The sequence below is a fragment of the Anarrhichthys ocellatus genome, unplaced genomic scaffold (assembly GCF_004355925.1).
Source record: "Anarrhichthys ocellatus isolate YVR2014 unplaced genomic scaffold, GSC_Weel_1.0 scaffold24, whole genome shotgun sequence".
NCBI classification, from domain to species: domain Eukaryota; kingdom Metazoa; phylum Chordata; class Actinopteri; order Perciformes; family Anarhichadidae; genus Anarrhichthys; species Anarrhichthys ocellatus.
In genome coordinates this window covers 9,248,590-9,267,494 of record NW_022280054.1, presented here as the reverse complement: position 1 = coordinate 9,267,494, position 18,905 = coordinate 9,248,590, and the positions used below count along the sequence as shown (strand labels likewise).

Sequence of the window (18,905 nt, the reverse complement as noted above, 5' to 3'; positions counted from 1 at the left end):
AAACTTATGTTTGTGACAAAGTTGGTGAAAAGCCTCTAGTTTCCTGACCAAATCCAGGCTCTGTGCCCTCAAAGGTTTGGCTATAATATTTTTCATGAACTATTGAATTGAAGGCTGGGACATGGTCTTGAGCTATGGGGGTATTGCACATAATAACCACAACTGGATCTGCTATGTTGGGAGAGTTACTGCAGACAGAAGTAATGTGATGCTGGCCGCTCTTTGGTTGAACTCGGACTGACAGAACTTTTTGGATAAGCTCGAGCGGCAGTATTTTACCCCAAAGATACGACGAGTGACATCTTTTTAACTCTCCGTGGTCATTTTACATTGCAGAGCTGCTGCAGGTGTAGGCCTACACCGTAATAAAAACAATACACACACAGCTTATTCAGTAAAAATGTTTACTGGCACATTATAGTTGCAAATGTTATAAGCTACCATTTTGTAGCAGGTATCACCCGTTACATTGTAAAGTCTTGCAAAGGGGGGCTGAAACTGTCTACCAGGACAATGACCTCACCTTAAAGATTGCTTTTTTTTTCATTGCCCTCTGAGCTAACGGCAACAAGCAAAAAAAAGAAGAAAAAAATCTTGTTACATCTGCATCAGGTGTGACATTCGTGACAGTTCATCACATTCAAATATACAGAGAAGCAAGGTTGTAAAGCTGCAAATCAAACACTACGAAGCTGCAGTCCTCCCCCTCTCTACGAATGCTGCATTCACCATCAAGCTGTTTATTTATTTTTTTGGTATTTACACAATAGTGAGGAGGCACTTGTCGTGCCTGTGTTTGCCTACAGGAGAGGTCAGGGGTATTAACTTGCATGTTCAGCTGTGAAGCATTGCTTAAAGCGTGGCCAGCAGCGAGGTTCAGAGTATGGCTTCACAACCAATATTAAAAAAGTTCAGCAGCACCCCCTTATGGCCATGATAGCAATGAAGGCAAATCCACAGTGGAGTACATCAGTGCAGTGGTTCTGATGTCCGATTCCTGCCGGGTTTTTTCCAAAGCAGGACACTAGGCTAGAGTATGATGGCTGAGCCTGAGCCAGTGAGAAGAGGTGCTGGAGTTGTGAACTGTAAATCAAAGCCATTTGATCACATCATCATCATCCTCATCCTCATCTGCAGGAAGCGGGGCCACGAAGAGTCAAAAACCTGCTGCTTTTCTGTGTCCTCATCACCTCTTTCACTCAAAACATCTCACTGTCACAGTCACTCACACAAGCTTAACGAAAACAAATCAATGTGTGACATGAGGGGTATCCCAGAGAATGCTGATAGAGGTCTTTAAACCTTAGCTCAAGTTCTCTGCAGAGAATGGTAGAAAACTATCAATTTCATTATTCTCCATCATGCTATATATATATATATATATATATATATATATATATATATATATATATATATCAGGATGGGTATTATCTACTCTGTTCAAGCATTGGCTGGAAAATAGTTTAGTTTTTTCAAAAGGAGCACAACATTAAAATGGGTTCTGCAAAATGTAGTCAGGTTCTAACTGCATAGGGACTATTTTCTCTCTAGGTTAAAAAAGAATGGATCAAATTATGTTAATTTCCCTTAATAATACTTCCCTTATATGTATTCAGTTCAGCCTCAGGGCCGTGATAATACAAACCAAAACTGAGCTGCCCATTCAGAATCAAATGACTGAGTTTAGCATCTAAGCTAAATAAGCATTCATCCAATGGAAACCCCTTGAAATGAAGAACATAATCAAAAAGAAAGTCGTTTAAACATTTTTAATATATAATTTTTTATATAATGTATACGTAGACAAGACAATGTGTCTTTCAAAATTTGAGAAATAGATGGACAAAAAAAGGATAAAAATCAAACAAAAACAAAACAATGACAAACAAAAAGATCTGGATGTTCCTTTAGTGAAGCTCAAAGAGCAACCAAACGTCTCTTCCAGCAACATGGAACCGAAAACACTTATCTGTGGTGGGATGTGCCGTCATGACTCACAGTGTGCAGATTTTCATTTCAACTCAATGCATCTGCTGATGTTTTGATTTGTTCCCCCTGTCTGCAGGGTGAAGGTTGGTCGACCAGCTCGTGCAGCATTTAATTGGATTGTAAACCTGCAGATTGTTGCTCCAGACATACAGCTACGCAGATTTAAGTGACTCAACAAACAGCATTACAGAAAACACAAAAACAAAAAAGAAGGTCCTAAACATCAGATGTGGAATCATTTGAAGTGTTAAACGTCCACCAAGTCAGTCAATTTTTGGCCTCATTATAAAGACTTAACAACGATTAAACTCTCATTCTTTAAATACGGGAACATAAAAAAAAAATCTTTAAAACTTACACTGATATTACAAATCGAAAATGAACAAAAGATTGGTGCCTAACCCTTCAGCTAAAGAGTGAGAGTTACTGGATGAAGGACAGCGATTGGCTGCGTGCGTCTACATTGGTCTGTGGTGAAGCGTCTCTGTTCTCCTTCTTTTCTTACTCTCTTTAACAGATAGGGACTGGCCTTCATGAAAACCTACTCTTACACCTCCAACCAGCAGCCAGTTGGTCGGTAAGTCAGTCTGGACTCTGTGAAGCTGACTGCTGCATCCCTTTAAATGAATGAACACAGCTTTCAAAGCTAAAGTTAGCCATGCAAGAGATCACAGTTTCTATTCCTGACTGAGTCGATTTAGCGCCAACTGGTCACGGTAATCATAAATTACATGCTTGTTCCCTTTAAAAAAAATTATTTTTTTTTTTTTTAAAAAGGCCATCGAGTGTGTAGTGTAGTGTCCTCTCGTTGATATTCCAGCAATAGTTCAGAGTTTAAAAACATGCATGAAAACTGACACAAATGGATGGTTGGGAATCAAAATGGTTGTTCATACATCCTCCTGCACACACGCATACATTCACACATCCACTCGCCGATTCGCACACACACACATACGTGCAGTGCAAACACAGAAATGGCAACCCTCCCCCTCCTCCCCATTGCCGCCTACTGTAGGAACAGTCCCACACTTCATTTGTAACAGCAAGTTCCAGAAAGAGCACTTGTTAAAAAAAATAAATCACAAGAAATGCAGAAATATGGCTTGACCTTTAAAACTGTAACAATCGATGTAACAATCTTGTCTTTTTCCACCAAATCTTTTCTTCCTAATTTTGATTATGCTTTTTAAAATTCTATCAAGTATGTTTGCGTGTATATATATATATATATATATATATATATATATATATATATATATATATGCAGTCTATGCATGGGTTGGCCTGTGTGTGTGTGTAGCATGGGTGCAGCTGGTAAAGAGGTGGTACTTGCTGGCATAACCTGGTTTTCAAAGGGTCAAGGCTTTGATGTTGTACCCCAGTGTAGTGCAGCAGAGGTCCTGCAGGGAAGCCTGAAGCCAACCCTGAGAGGACGCACAGAGACAAAGCTGCCAGTCAATCCACACAAACCTGCTGAGGTCAGTGACTCACGGCCCGTGTGTTCATTTCACACTCAATGATCTCCGTCTTGCCTGAATAGCCAGGATATGTGTGTCTGTGTGTGTGTGTACGTGTGTGTGTGTGTGTACGTGCGCTAAAGACTGAATGAAAATGTGTCTTGTGCCAGTTTTTGTTTGTGTCGTTCCCCAGCAGTGCAAGTGTGTGTACGTGGGATTGTGATCGTGTGTTAGCCTGCCTGCTTGTTCAAGAGTCTCAGTGATCATTCCCGTATGCTGGCAGAGTAGGAGAACTGAGGGAAGTGTGTGCGCTGATCTGAATCTTCTGCATCTAAACTGTCATCTGGAGTAAAGGGAGGGAGAAGAAAAAACAACGCATCCACCAGTTCAGACATGAATGTGTAAAAAACGCTTGTAAATCCAAACTTAAAGCACAATAATGTCAGTAGTCGATATACTTACACTTGTCAGGGGGAGTTATTGTTATGGTTTGTGCTGTGAACTCATCATCGAAGTAACGCGTGTCCGTCTCTGATGTTACCTGCGGCTTGAAGGGTGGAATAAGCTGAGGAGAAGAAAGATATTAGTCATTTTGCATTCTGAAAATATCATTTTCATTTCTTTTCCCAGTACCTCACCTTTTTTTCAAGAACATCCTGCCAGTTGATGGAGGTGAAGAACTTGTGGCTCATCACTTCTTTGGCATCGTCTGGTCCGCCTCCAAGCCTGGAAACAAAACAAAAACACCACCGTCATCGTCACCACCCACTCACCAGCTACCTTTTCTTTAGACGGATCATTGTGCAAACGCCGTCATTAGAAATGTTCAGCAAGCGCTCATGTCGTGTTGTTCCCTTCCGACTCCTATTTACCAATTCACAGACAAATTTAGTCCTCATTTCCTTACTGCGGACAGGTGCGTGTTTTGGTAAGCCAGGCGGTGCTCGATGTACTAATATTAGCACCGCTCGACTGTTCCCAGAAACACTGGGGGTCGACCACAACAACAATCAATTATGTCCTTGTTTATGGCCAATACCCGGTACCAAAGCAAATCACTAAGGAACAAAGGCTTAATAATGGGGTTACTTATTTCATAGCTGAATGAGTGGTGCCTCCGAGCACAGTGGAAGATTCAGAAAACTAATCAAGCGCTGCAGACATGGTGCAAAGTCTGTAGTGCTGCATCTTCAGCTGAACGGTCAAGTTTTCACAGTGAAAGCGTTTATTTGATCTTAAATTGATTATGTTTAATATTAAAACATTGTACCACAATTTCAGAATTGTTTTTTGAGTTTTTGGATCACTTCATATTTTATTCCTTTTTGTGTTAAATTGTCATTTTTTAGTATATTTAATTTAGTATAATTAATTCTTGAGCCCAAAATGTGTTTTGTGAGGTCACAGTAACCCTGACCTTTAACCTCTTAACTCTAATCAGTTGGTCCTTGAGTCGTGGATGTATGTGCCAAATTTGAGGAAATTCCCTGGAGGCGGTTCCAAGATATCACGTTCAGCAGAAGGACAAACAAGCCGAACACATAACGCCTCTGGTCGCGGCTGTCGCTGGAGAGGGAGCATACAAAAGGAACGGCTACAAAAGCACGAACCTTTGTTTGGGATCCTTTTTGAGCAGGCCGGCCAGCAGGGCCTTGGCTTCAGGAGCCAGGTTCTTGGGGAAGCGGATCTCCTCCATGAGAATAAGCTCAAAGAGACGCTCGTGGTCCTGGTTGTAGAAGGGCAACCGGCCGCACATCATCTCATACATGACCACGCCCAGCCCCCACCAGTCCACCGCTCGCCCGTAGTCATTGTCTTCTAGCACCTGACCGGGTGGGAATGAAAAGAGTTGAGCGAGAGATAAAACAGGAATATCAGTGCAGGAATATCAATGATTTCTGATATTACATGGAAGTCCTTGTTTTGCCCACACTGACTGTCACATAAAGGCAAAAAGCCCCACAAATAATAAGAAATAAACAAGTCTCAAGGTGCTATTTACAGATCCAAAATGATTCAATTTAACTGTTTTTTTTACTGTCAGCAAACCTGTTTGGCAGCAGTTCAGAGCAGATGATGTCATTATACGCATACATTTCTGCTACAGGACATTTAGGCTATGAACTAAATTTGAGACCGCCTTCCCATCCCAGTTACCCACTGATTGTCAATGTTCAATATGTCAACACTTATGCCATAATACGATATACCAAGATATTGATGTCAGAGTCCAAAGCCATCGTGGAGTTACCTCTGGTGCCAGGTACTCCGGAGTTCCACAGAAGGTTTTCATGGTGGCCCCGTCTGTGATCCCCTCTTTACAGAGCCCAAAGTCTGTTATCTTTATGTGGCCGTCCTTGTCCAACATGAGGTTCTCCAGCTGTGCAGGAAAAGACTCAAGTTAGTTAGATGGTAGATGGTACGACAATCTAGGGTCAAAGCTTGTCAAGGAATATCCCTCCAGCTTATTTACAAAAATAATACTACGCTGTTCGAGCGAGCAGCCGCCTTACCTTTAAATCCCTGTAAACTACATTGCGTGAGTGTAGGTACTCCAGTGCCGACACTATTTCTGCACCGTAGAATCGTGCTCTGTCTTCTGTGAACACTCTGTCCCGCGATAAGTGAAAGAAGAGCTGAGAGGGAGTAAAAAGATGAGGAGACTCAGGAATAAGAGACGCTTCACGATCATCAGATAGATTCAATAGTCATTTAGCTTTTGATATTATGAGAGCGGGGTCTTGGTCCAGTTGTTTGGTCCCCTCCAAGGTTTGATTGACAGCTTTCACACCTGCCCGAATGATTCACACTAACCAGACAAATGCACGAGGGTCTATTTTAACCGGAGCAAACATGTAACACCATCCTTAAACTGATGCATCATGAGTCGAGGTGTCGGGTTTCTTTTCTACACCCCTGCTGCTACAATTAGCCATCTTCCAATAAGGTCATCCAGGTACAGCCACACAATTGTAGGCCATATGAGAAAGAGGAAAACTTACTTCTCCTCCATTTGCATACTCCATCACAAAGCATAGCCGGTCGTGCGTTTGAAATGCATATTTTAGTGTCTGTAGAGGAGGAAAACAGATATTAGCGTCTGCATTTTACTGATTCAATGGTCCCTTCATTTAGGAAAGCAACAAACTGAGGGAACGGTAACTCACCGTTAGAAAGGGATGTCGCGTATTTTGGAGAACTCTGCTTTCTGTAACCGTGTGTGCCACCTCATCCTACAGGAACACACACACACACACACAAACACACACACACACACACACACACACACACACACACACACACACACACACACGCGGTATATGCAATTAGAGCAAAACCACATCATAGATAATAATACTGTTCCAAAACAAAGATGTTACTGTGATGGGAGTAACACTAACTTTAGCAATGATGACTTCCTTGCGGAGGATCTTCATGGCGTAGTACATCCCTGTGGCCTTCTCCTTCACCAGGATCACTTTACCAAATGTCCCTTTGCCCAGCAGCTTCAGGTAGTCAAAATCACTCATGGTCTAAAGGAACAAGATAAGCCGTGACAAGGATGCATGAAAGTCACATGTGTGGGTTTTGACGGGACTTAAAAATGTATTCTACGTAATATAAAGTCAGTGGTTTCCCATTTTACTGTCCCTTCTGCTGATGTTGGTACACTACATAGGATGTATTCTAACACACAAACACACACATTTCTCTCAAGCATGCAAGACATGACATGCTGACATAGTGAAATATTTCTACATAAATTACAGACCTAATTCTTTAAATGAACACTTATGAAACATCGAGCAGATGGAGAGGTTAGGGTTAGAGGTTTCCCCACATATTCCTGTCTCTCTTAGCTATAACTATCAAATAAATGCATAAAATGCCCAAATAATCTTTAAAAAAGACACTTCCATGCCTATAGCGACTGGTGATCACAATTTGAATAATATTACGGACAATATCAAGCAGGAAATCATTTAAACAGGGATAGGTCCAAAAAAGTACATTGATTTTTTACAATAATCAAGCCACTTTGAAGAACCACAAACCAGTAAACGATCAGTCAGCCAGCATAACCGTATGCAGAGATGCAGTATGTTTAACGGTTATACATACTGCATGACAAAGCCAGCAGACAAAAGAAAAAACTAAGTCCGTAAAAACAGAGAAATTGAAAATCTCATCAGCGATAGACATAATACATACACACAAACGTTGCCCTAGCTTTGAGAAAGAGGCTTAAAGTTTAAACAACTTGCTCAATAAAAATGAGCTTAGCTGGACAAACACACCAAACACTCAGCTGCCAGGCACCGCTTGTGCAAATACTGACCACTTTTGTGCGGGACTTGGACACAGCGATCTCCATCTCCTCTGTGCCGCTGATGTCACTTGGTGAGCCAAATTTAATCTCCATGGGCTCCTCATCCTGGTGCTGACTCTTCAGGCTGTTTGCCACCGCCTGGATCGATCGCATCCACTCCTCCCTGAACCCGGAAGAAAGCACACGTTGCCTTTATCAAATCTAGCCAAAGAAAGAGGTTTTTGCCTTAGGGTACAAGTTGTACTTAGCAGTGACATATTTTTGTAAACTCTTTGTATTCAGACAGATGGTTTAGATGTTGTTCCAAAAATATATCTTAAAAGGAAAACCTAGCGAACACAATTTAGAAGGTAGAGGATAATCTGGGATTTGGTGCTTGGCAGAGTTGATGTAAACAAAACTCAATTACGACTGCTTGGGTTGGGGGTTAATAATCAGGGCCAATCTAGCACTTAATTCTATTTCAAGCATGGTGTTTCCTTCTCTTGCAAACTAAAATGGATTTCCTTCAGTGAACAATGGTCCATTAAAGGCCCTCTATGTTGCTCCTGGTGTCTTTCTGTCCTATATGTTCTCTATACAATACATGTTGAGATTATCTCATTTTCAAACACATTTTTTCCCCTCAAGACACTGTTAATACTTTAGTCATATCCTGTCTAATCTACAATAGAGACAGAAGGCTAGGACTCTAAACTATGTGCACACTAATCTGGCTGAATCTGAACACGAATTTATTGTATTTTCATCTATTTTTGCCTTCTAGTCACACTAAACCAGTGTTCTGCAAGCCCTCAAATCCTTTCCAAAGTGGACATATACGAGTTCAACCTTTAAATGTTATTTTTAACCCGTATTTATGTTTGTGCCGTGTTCAAAACACGAATTACGTGACACGTGATTTGATTGACGTTTCAATGCAAAGGTGCCACAAAAAGAACGTTATTAAGATCAACTTAATCAGAAGTTTTGCTATTCTGAAACACTGTTCTGTAAATGATAATGGAGAGGAGGAGGCACCAGAACAAAATGTACTAGTCTGGGACTCAGCAGAGTAACAAGTTTGTCTGTCTCTCTCCTGAACAGATTTGTTGTTAAGTTTGAGGAGGAAGAAGAGATTTTACTATAATCATACTGTTCTGGTGTTTCAGTGTCGACAGACTTTGCTTGATGATGTCTGTTCGTCAGATGCACTGGCCTAAAGCACGCTACACTTACATTTTTAACCAAAGAGGTAATATGTAATATAATAAAACCTTTGGAATGAATGTTTTACCTCTCCTCGTTGCTGTCTACATGGAAGGTGCGCTCAATAACAGAGGTCCACTGCAGGCAACGAATAACAAATGTGTTGGGCCTTGGGCGCTCCGTCTTCATGAGCTGGCATTCTATAGGGCAGACACACATTAGCCAACACTGACAAACTGAAGGCACCAACAACAAAACATTAAAAAAAAGTTTAATCTGACATATACTACTGCCAGCCAGTTGGGGGAAACAGACCTGCGACAGAGAAGTTGTTGAGCGGTGGGAGGCTGTGGTCACTGGACACCTCGGGCTTCTCTTTGTAGCCGATGAAGGAGCCGTCGCTCTTCAAGATGAAGTAGCGAGGCCGCCAAGTTTTAATGTATTCACCTGGGAAACAGACAGGTGAAGAACTGTGATCCAGCTGAGTTTTAATGTTGTTGTTCTTGCTTGTGTGTTTGGCTTTAATATGGATACTCTGTGTCACGCTACGTTAACAATGGGAATCCATTGTAAGTGACTGAACTACGCTGAGCACAGCTGTTCTCCATTAATACGGAAACTACCTCGACAGACACTGTACAAGCCTAGAAGCGGAGTATTTAATACTCATAATTTAAGACTTTAACATGGACTATCATATTAATGTAGACTCCGATGATTGACGTTGAACACAGGAGGCCCCCTTACCTCTCTTATGGAGCCATCCCTCTCTCACAACACTGACTTCATTCATGCTGGGGCAGAGGACTGTCTGGGTCGGGAGGGGGCTGCAGACAAGCTGGAGGAAATTGTGCAAACTGTTCCTATTGGTCAAGTGCCTGACAGTGGCTCAGACAAAACAAAACTGTATCCTGTAATACCTGAAGGAAAAGAACAGAAAGAAATACTGTTAATGCAGAATACACAATGAGTGTCAGACTGTCCATAAAACGCTAATTGTAGCGTTAACACGTACAGCTCACAAAGACCATCAACATTCATTCATATAAATAACCGGTTTTGAGAAAAGAAACATAATGAAAGTAACACAATGTGAGTTGGATACTTAAGAGGAGGGCACTGTTAGTCTTTGTTAAATATTTAAAATCTCTGCTGACTTGTTAACAGTGTAAACAAAACAACTTTGTGGCTTCAGACAATTTAAAATGAATTTCCTCAAAATCATACTTTCATATCTTAAAAAAGTGAAATGTGGCCGAAAGGAACTACAGCCAGGAAGGTGGAGGTGAACGCATAAAGTGAAAACCGATTTCTCAAAACAAAGCAAACATTCTGTGTATTGCTCTAGATGTCTATCTGTGTGTTGTCACCACACTACGCTTGAATACATTCCTCACCTTCTCTGGCACTCTGTTGCCTTGAAACACAACAACTCCACAACAAAGAAAACTGCACATCAGCTCACCTCCTCGTATCTGAGCATCACTTATGACAGTGACATCCAAAAAGGGGACTATCACACCTCCATCATCTCTCCCTTGACATACAACAGCATCATAATATATATTAATATGGTAGATCTTGTTACTCTAGTAATGCCACGTAGAGAAATCAAATATGCCAGTGATCCAACAATTAGCAGCTTTGTGTTGTTAAATTGTAATAGTCCCTCAAAGCTCTTGCTGGATGTTTGTAGAGAGGCCCTCTGGTGATCCAGGGTCAGCCCTGAATCAACAGATATGTTAGAATTTTAACCAGGATTTCACAGTATTTCAGTGAAAGCGATGGGGTTGAATAATACAGTGCATACAGTGGCCAGAACAGAAGAACTGTTTGCACTGCTTTGTTTACAAAGATAAAAACACAGATAAGGATTCCCACGACTTCAGACTTTGTTATGGTCAGCAGAGGTGCAGCCACTACCTTTACACCGTAGCTACTAATACGACTAGCAGGAGTAATACTGACTGCTCTTTTACCAGATAATAATAATGAAGCACAACAGCTTTTCCGCACTTTGCAATTTACACAGATTAAAAGTGTAATGCTCTTACAAAGAGTGCGTCTACAACATCTAGTCAAGCGTTAAGGTTGACTAGATGTAGCACCACTTGAGGAAATAACACAGAAGACCATAAATACACAACATACCTTTCCAGTTAACGTTAGATTAGTACAGTTAATCAATGTCTAAAATACACACTGTCACGTTACCCAGCACAGCCACAAACTGTCCAGCGTAAACAACAACGTTTAACCGTTACATATCCTCTTCCTTTTTCGGTGTAACGTTACCAAGCTAACTGACGCAAAGTCAACAAACGTTCACGTTACCTTCCGAGTACACGTACAGGCCGTTAGCGTCTCCGTAAACGAGTTGCTACAACACTTCAACTACGACGGACAGCAGTGAGGACAGTGAGGACACTGACCACACGACCGCGTTACGACCAAACAAGGCAGCTAGCTAAAATAGCTTCCAAGCTAACAGCAAGCTAGCTAGCGTGTCAGTTAGCCATTTGCGCCCCGTTCTCCTCGTTACCCCCGGCTTTTCTTACCTCGACTTCAGCGACAAAAAATTTTTTTTAAAAAAATAAAAATTCCCCAGCTGGTCCTTTTCTTGGGAAAAAACTCGGAGGTACGCAGCACAATTCTCCCCTCCAGTTATATATATATCTATATATCTTGACGCTTGTGTGTATTGAGCTCTGTCAATGATCACACAGCTTAGCGGTTGTTTTCTTCTCTCACAACAACAGCAGCGTGCTCGGGTCTGTTGCTGCTGCAGTGGTTCACTGAAGCGTACTGCGAGCCAGCGAACAGAGTACACGTCCACTGAGCTCCGTTATTTCGGTATACAAGTGCGGATAAGTTCCAAAAACCCTCGCCTCTTTTTATGAGTTTTACTGTGTTTAGTCGCCTGCTTTAGCGTGGAAACCCCTCCGTCCCAGCCAGACAGTACAGCAGTCCCGCAGACGCACACGAGCGGAAGTGACGCAAGAGGCCAGAGAGGGTCCACTGCACCTGAACAGTCGGCGTCAAAGTACATCCTGTACTAAACTGTAACCGTAACCTCACCCCGACTGCATGGAGCCGGTTTACAGACAGGCAGTGCAACAAAAATAAAAATGAAATGTCCCTGTATTTATTGTATTTTAATCTACTCACTGTTAAAAAACAAAGCACACATTTTCTTGTCAAAAGACCCGTGGATCTAACTACTACTACACCGTTGTGTGTAAAGTGTAGGGATTAAAAAGAGCAAGACAATGATATTATTTTCATTATAAATGTAACAAATATTTATTGTTCAGAAATTGTTTCCAAATGCTCCTTATGTGATACGTTTGCGTGAACCATGTCCCTCAAAAGCAAGCGCTTTCTGTCAAAGAGCTTTATTCTGTTGTCTTTGTTGCTTTCGTTGCAGGTAGCGAGCACGAGCGTCGCCGACGGTCGTCTCGTTGTTGCGCTTCTCCAGCTTCTTCACGACGTCCTCAGTAGAGACCTCTGAAAAAAAGAAGAAAGGAATCTATTAGTTTGTTATATATTATTACTTCATTCACTCTGAACAACTAAGATCTTCAAGCCCAAATGGTCACGTGTCGAAGTGTCCCCGAGCAAGACACTGAACCCCCGGCTCCCCGGGCGCCTGTCATTGGCAGCCCACTGCTCCCTATATACAGGGATGGGTCAAATGCAGAGGTCAAATTTCATGTATGTGTATATGACAATAAAAAGGGTTTCTATTTCTATTCTATTATGTTTAATAATTTCATACATGGTCATAGCAGGGACTATAAACATTAACCATTGAGCTATATAACATTACAATTTAATAAATATAAATATAATAAACTCTGAAAACCTGGTTGTCTTTTGGCTGCTTCCCTGGTCTCCCATTTCACCATCTCCTCATCCATCACTTCTTCTCTTGCCACGCTGCTCAGCTCATAGACGTCCACCTCATGTAGTTTAGGTAGTAAGTCCTTCACCCACTCATATCGAATAGGACACGCGGTCCTGACGTACACCCGTGAGGTCACCAGCACATCGTGGAAGATGACCCAGTTCAGCTCAGCCTCCTGGTCAAACAGCTTGGGGCAACACGGGATTGTGATCAAAAGGAAGAAGAAGCAGCAAGTTTTGGTTCCAAACATGTGTGTTCTATGAAAACTGTGTTTTATTATTAAATACTTTTTGAGAATGCATTTACCGATGAGGATGGATGAATGTGAACCATGGATCCATGGCCATCCATTGTGCAAAACACCTTTCCAATAGACCTATGTGAAAATAACTGAACAATTATTCACATGTATCACTAAGAGAAAGAATAAAGAAATCCCAAAAGAGTTAAATATGAATCATTTTAAATGAACTTTGGTGATACCTTCTGGCAACATTGGTGAAGTATCCCATGCACAGACATCGTCTGAAGAGTTCACTCTTATTGCCATCAAATGTGTCGACAGGGAAATCTCTCTTCTGAAAGGAAAGAGGGTCTCATTCAAATTAATGATCACACAAGTGTGTTAGCAAACAAAATCATAAATCAATAAATGACAGAGTTGAACATCTGACAACAGTAATCTGCAAAGAGGTCCTTTACAATTATTCAAGCATATTATTGTGGGGAGCAAGCATGATCTAATAATGAAGAGGCAGAATTATGCATCTGTACAGTTGTATTGTTTACAGCCATATGAGGTTGTCAACAGGGCATGGATACACAACACACTTTAGTCAGTGATGTGAAAATGAGTTGCATAAACTGCTGAACCTGTTGGAGGCGAAGGAGGATCTCTCGCAACTGAGTCTCCACACTAAAGGCCGACTTCAGCGCCCTCCAGTGGATCCAATGATCTTTACACCACGCTGAGGGTCTGTCGCTGCAGGAAGCAAGAGAAAGGCTTGCACTTATAACAGTTGTGATGATTAATTACCTAGAAATAATACGGATGCATCTAGCAGCATTAATCAGCGTACCTGGATTTACACAACTGAAACACGCTGAGGAGAGTGGCGAAGTCGTTCATACTGCCGCTCTTGGCAGCCAGCGCTCTGTGCTGTTTATCCGCTTCTTTCTGCTTCTCAGGGTGGCCTGCAAGCAGGAAGAGATCAGTCCTCACACTACACTTCTCTGAATGTGTCATTTCCTGACACACTAAACAATCAAACCGACACGTCAGTAAATAATACAGAACTTTATTGGCTCTGTAAAACCATTTTTTTGTAAGCTGAATTTCCTGCTTTTAAGCTAAACTGCTGACCTGGCCGGATGAAAATGTTCTCTACAGACAGCATGGCGGCTACGGGGAGCAGCAGGTCCTCACAGCCGAGCGAGGCGGCTTTGAGCACGGCCCGGGTGAGGCCCGGGTGGAGGGGGAACTCCACCATCAGCTCCCCCAGCTGGGTCACTCTTCCTCTCCTACAGACGACACACAGAGAAGTACTTAAACCCACGACTGCTGTGCTTTGAACACCACAGGTCAACATGCGTCATTTCTCACCTGTCGATGGCATCAAATTGGTAGAGCTGTTTTAAAGCCTCAAGAATAAACCTTTCCTCTGGACAGTCCAGATAGGGAAACCTTAAAAGAAACAAACTCTTTATTAACAAAGGTAAAAAAAGATAAATAAGATGAGCAATAAGAAAGCAACCAGTATCAGTGTACCTAATGACATCATGAACACCCAGGCACTTGAGAGTGAGTATCACTGCAGTCAGACTCGTCCTCTGGATTTCTGGAACGGTATATTCCGGCATGCTCTTCTCCCAGAATTCCTTGGTGTAGATTCGAAAGCATTTCCCAGCTGAGGTTCTTCCAGCTCGGCCTGCTCTCTGCTCAGACTCGCTCCTAATCACAAAGAAATCCAAGTCCAAAACTTTATTCCCAAGCTTTCTTAAATGGCATGGCAGTTGGCAGGAAGACAAACTTTAACAAAAGTAGTTGCAGGTTTGAAATGACATGTTATTTCTTCAAAAACTCACTTTGAAATCGGCACCACCTCCAAGATATCCATGCCCACTCTTGAGTTGTGGTTGAGTTGCTTCACAAACCCGCTGTCTATGATGTACCTTTATGAGAAATAAAATGCTTTATGTTAACTATTTGAGGAACAAGTCATTGTTGTAAATCTGATAAATGCCAATAACCACAGGCCTCACTCACTTTATGCCATTGATGGTGAGAGATGTTGCTGCAATGTTAGTGGCCACGACACACTTCCTTATTCCTGAAGGTGGGGGCTGAAAGATCTGCCTCTGTTGATCTACGACAAGACAGACAAGATGTTTTCATATTGACTTAATCTGGAAGAAACTACAATTTAAATCTACCTATCGATGAATAGGATGCGACAGCTGTTGTATGTATTTACCTGTGGGCATGGATCCATAAAGAGGCAGAATGAGGAGGCCCTCCACGGTTTGGTCCTCCACATCGTAGCGGTAGTCTACAGACTCAGCTTTTTCATACAACAAGTCACACGCCCGCTCAATCTCTGCCTGACCTGTCAAACATGGAGGATTAACGAGACAGATTTTGTGAGGGTCGACATAGTGTGAGCTCGATAACGTACCTGTCAAAAACACCAGAATGTCCCCAGCCATTTCACTGGTGTGCACATCAAGGGCCACTTTGACCACCTGTGAAGCAAAACATGGAAATAAAATGATTAAGAACAAAATGCATTAAGCTATAAACACATATCTAACTTGAGCAAGGATTTTAAAATTGTGAAACCAAATGTTTCTTGTCATGCAAGAATAATAAAGAAAAACACCCGACTCATTGGCTGAATCTCAGTACCTCTTTTATATAACCAGTGCTCTCTATGTCTTTAGGTCCGACAGCAAAACCAAATGTGCTGGTGACAGGAAAAGTCCTCCCAGGAATAGTAAAGACGGGGCAGTCGCTGAGAAAGGCCGAAAGTTTGTCAGTTTCCAAGGTGGCGGACATCACCACCACCTTCAGAGGGAAAGATCTGCCTTTGGTGGGCTTCGCAGAGTCGGAGAACATATTCTTCAGTAGACCCAGGAGAATATCCTGCAAAACAAACAAACACTAAATCAATATGTGCATTGAAAGGATGACGGAGAGAAGTACATTTTGCATGCTGACAAGCTGTATGCATGCAAGAGTAAAGCGCAAGAAATGATAAATGTCAATGATATTGTGTCGTCATATTGACTCACTGTGTTGAGGCTGCGTTCGTGGACTTCATCCAGGATTACAACGCTGTACTGAGAGAGTACAGGATCTGCTAGGATCTCTCTGAGCAAACAGCCGTCGGTCATGTACTTCACCACCGTGCTCTGGCACAGACACAATAAAATGCACAATAAAAATGCACAATAAAAATGTATTGCAAGGGATGAGTCGTCTTTTGCCTCTCACCTGTGATGTGCAGTCATCGAAGCGTACTTGGTAGCCAACCTCTCTACCCAGAGTGCACTGCATCTCCTGGGCCACCCTCTGGGCCACCGTGATGGCAGCCACCCGGCGGGGCTGAGTGATGCCAATTTTGCCATCTCTACAAAAACCTACACAAAAATAAGAGGAAGTGTTCCGTGTAGTTTGTGTTTAGGTTTAACTATCACACAGCTAAACCACAGCTCACCTGCTCGATGAAGGTACTTTGGAAGTTGTGTGGTTTTCCCGCTGCCAGTCTCACCGGTGACAACCAGAAACGTGCTCTCTTTGACAGCCCGAGTCAGTGTGGCTTTGTGCTGATAGATGGGCAGCCGTTTGGACTCATCGTCTTTCGAGTCCAGCCTCGTTGATTTGGACATAACTGACTAGTAACGTTAGCTTAACCAGCAGATAAGTGTGAGGAGCTGAAAAGACGAAAGAAATACTGACGTTAATCATGCGGAACACGATTTAGTTTTACCTACAAACTATACTAAAAGTTAAAAATAGCGACTTCTTTTACAATTATTTCGTTCGTTTCGAAGACGACACGCTCGCTCAATGACTTCCGCAAACTAACCCTTTCGGCGTTTCTATTGGTCGAGTTGTGGGCACATGACCGGAATACCTCCTCCACAATAAAAGTCTGCCAGAACGGTTTTTTTAAATTAAGCTTTATTTACACAGAAACGTGCCATCACCTAGTAATTCAACTGAAGATAGTATAATATGTATAGTATAATGTCTTAATAGTCATTACGTCGATTTGTTCATAACTCTGTAACTATAAAACAAAGATAAATCGAAATAATGAGTAAAAAAAGCAAAGTTTAAGACCAGTCATTTAATATTTGTGGATGTGAAATGTTCCCGAAGTGATCTGAAAATGTATTTATGTCTTATAAAAAGGTCTTCATGTCGAGCCCATAGGGTACATACAATCTTCCACAACCACCTAAAATTAGCAAGTGGCAGTACAGTGATGAAAAAAAGGATATTTACTAAAACATTTAATTAATGCAAGCCTTTCCCACTACATACATCTACTAACTTAAGGTCATTAATGTAAGGTATAGATTTATTTTCATTACAAATCACAAACAGATCTTGACTGAACCGTTCTCAGTTGCACTTCCAAGCATGACTTGAAACAGCAGTCCTTTTTCTGATTATTTACAGTAGATACAGAAGAGGTCCACCAGAAACTACACTGTAAAGACTCTCCTGTCCTGGCCCCGGTGGGATTTGCCTTAATTTACGCCTCCCTGAAAGACATGGCAAAACTGAGACAATCGCTCACAGTGTTACAAGCATGCATGAATCAATAACCCAAAATGAATTCATTAGACTTCATAAAGGGTCACTAGGCTGCAGCTCCACTTACCATTGCTGCAGGACTGTAGGCAATCTGGTCCTTTACAGATCTCTACATCACAGTGGAAATATACCTGTAGGAGAGCATCCCATTAAAAAAAAAAAAAAATCATAAGGTTAATTAATAGCAGTGAAATTCATATTACGTTTTTTCTTTTTTTTTTTCTACTTTGTCGTACCAGGTTGTCAAATGTTGGGGGCTTCACAAATGAGAACATCTTGACCACAAACCACTTATGAAGAGAGGGATATTTCAGTTCTGTGGGGACAACTGGCAACACAACAGTTCTGTGGCTATCGCCACTGAAAGGACATCTGGGTTGGAGACAAAGATGAGCTTTGGTTGATTGAAGTATAGGCACAGATGTTAAATGGCCTTTTGGATATAAATGGTGAAATATATGTCTGTTTATTTCACGCAAATTCACCCTTTGACAAGCAGGTTCCATCTCTGTGGGTCATACGGGTTTTCAGTCGGTGTCGCCCAGCAGTCCTCCAATAGCAGCACCAAAGCTTTGTCCTCGTGTTTAGGAGCAAACACCTCCACATGCACAGGCTGGCCAAGCTCGGTGACTGTTTGAGGGGCTCGAGAGGAATAGAAAGACCTGTAATTGGAGTCTGTAGTTGAAAGATTAAAAAAATAATAAATGAGGGCTTCACTATGCTCCAAGTTTGAAACTGGTCCTTCAATGTTAAAACTATTAATTCATTTTCAAGCCATGTATTGACAATCGTTCAAGACATTTTGGTTAATAAAATGTACAGACACATTTATGACATAATGAATGAATAAGTTTAAAGGACAATACAAGTAAAAATCAAGCAAAAACTTGACTAACATGACCTTTGGCAAACCTCATTTCAGTCCTCAGTATTCCCTCACTCTTCAGTGTTGACGGGTACTCTGATTCTTCTCCCCGAACCTTGATGCCCAGCCGAGTAATTTGGGCCAGTGCAAAGCTACAATGCACAGTACGACTACAAAATAAAAGAGGACATTTAAATGAGTGTTCTTACAGTCTCAAAGCAGAAGAAGTGGAACATTTTGATTTCTTACTGGAAAGGAGCGTCACGAAATATAAAGCCGTTCTGCAACTGTTGCTTCACCTCAATGTTGACCCAGTATTTTATAATCCCGTCTGCTATCTG

The 18,905-nt window shown here is 41.8% G+C and overlaps 2 protein-coding genes across 6 annotated transcripts; both read right to left on the bottom strand.

Annotated features, from left to right (window-relative positions):
* Window positions 1–3,249: 3,249 nt before the first annotated feature.
* On the bottom strand, window positions 3,250–11,995 carry akt2 (v-akt murine thymoma viral oncogene homolog 2). 3 transcript variants are annotated; one of them, XM_031860814.1, is made up of 14 exons: window positions 11,526–11,995; window positions 9,715–9,887; window positions 9,283–9,414; window positions 9,056–9,167; window positions 7,789–7,942; window positions 6,851–6,982; window positions 6,617–6,682; window positions 6,452–6,520; window positions 5,963–6,085; window positions 5,701–5,829; window positions 5,060–5,274; window positions 4,088–4,175; window positions 3,912–4,014; window positions 3,250–3,792 (listed from the first exon to the last, which is right to left on the bottom strand). In XM_031860814.1, exons 2-14 carry the CDS (start codon window positions 9,758–9,760, stop codon window positions 3,713–3,715), a joined length of 1,449 nt encoding a protein of 482 aa, XP_031716674.1. In that variant the 5' UTR covers window positions 9,761–9,887; window positions 11,526–11,995; the 3' UTR covers window positions 3,250–3,712. The 3 variants fall into 3 exon arrangements, with proteins under 3 accessions (XP_031716674.1, XP_031716676.1, XP_031716675.1); XM_031860816.1 differs by lacking the exon at window positions 11,526–11,995 and adding an exon at window positions 11,302–11,512; XM_031860815.1 differs by lacking the exon at window positions 11,526–11,995 and having other exon boundaries at window positions 9,715–11,279.
* Window positions 11,996–12,242: 247 nt separating this feature from the next.
* dhx40 (DEAH (Asp-Glu-Ala-His) box polypeptide 40) lies at window positions 12,243–17,790 on the bottom strand. Of its 3 annotated transcripts, none has more exons than XM_031860812.1 (18): window positions 17,767–17,790; window positions 16,591–16,807; window positions 16,368–16,513; window positions 16,166–16,285; window positions 15,780–16,016; window positions 15,550–15,616; window positions 15,349–15,480; window positions 15,141–15,240; window positions 14,960–15,046; window positions 14,643–14,825; window positions 14,478–14,558; window positions 14,238–14,395; window positions 13,954–14,068; window positions 13,748–13,856; window positions 13,358–13,452; window positions 13,181–13,250; window positions 12,833–13,061; window positions 12,243–12,474 (listed from the first exon to the last, which is right to left on the bottom strand). In XM_031860812.1, exons 2-18 carry the CDS (start codon window positions 16,760–16,762, stop codon window positions 12,353–12,355), a joined length of 2,223 nt encoding a protein of 740 aa, XP_031716672.1. In that variant the 5' UTR covers window positions 16,763–16,807; window positions 17,767–17,790; the 3' UTR covers window positions 12,243–12,352. The 3 variants fall into 3 exon arrangements, with proteins under 3 accessions (XP_031716672.1, XP_031716671.1, XP_031716670.1); XM_031860811.1 differs by lacking the exon at window positions 17,767–17,790 and adding an exon at window positions 16,906–17,550; XM_031860810.1 differs by lacking the exon at window positions 17,767–17,790 and having other exon boundaries at window positions 16,591–17,550.
* Window positions 17,791–18,905: the final 1,115 nt, after the last annotated feature.

What these genes read in the sequence shown, in the direction of transcription:
- akt2 (XM_031860814.1), bottom strand. Translation starts at nt 9,760, where the DNA reads ATGAATGAAGTCAGTGTTGTGAGAGAGGGATGGCTCCATAAGAGAG. An exon ending in GGGATGGCTCCATAAGAGAG is followed by an intron (nt 9,415 to 9,714) that starts GTAAGGGGGCCT and finishes TCTGTTTCCCAG; the next exon opens with GTGAATACATTAAAACTTGG. An exon ending in CGGAGTACCTGGCACCAGAG is followed by an intron (nt 5,275 to 5,700) that starts GTAACTCCACGA and finishes CCACCCGGTCAG; the next exon opens with GTGCTAGAAGACAATGACTA.
- dhx40 (XM_031860812.1), bottom strand. Translation starts at nt 16,762, where the DNA reads ATGTCCAAATCAACGAGGCTGGACTCGAAAGACGATGAGTCCAAACGG. An exon ending in GCACTGGTTATATAAAAGAG is followed by an intron (nt 15,617 to 15,779) that starts GTACTGAGATTC and finishes TTTGCTTCACAG; the next exon opens with GTGGTCAAAGTGGCCCTTGA. An exon ending in AGCAGCCAAAAGACAACCAG is followed by an intron (nt 12,475 to 12,832) that starts GTTTTCAGAGTT and finishes TCTTTTTTTCAG; the next exon opens with AGGTCTCTACTGAGGACGTC.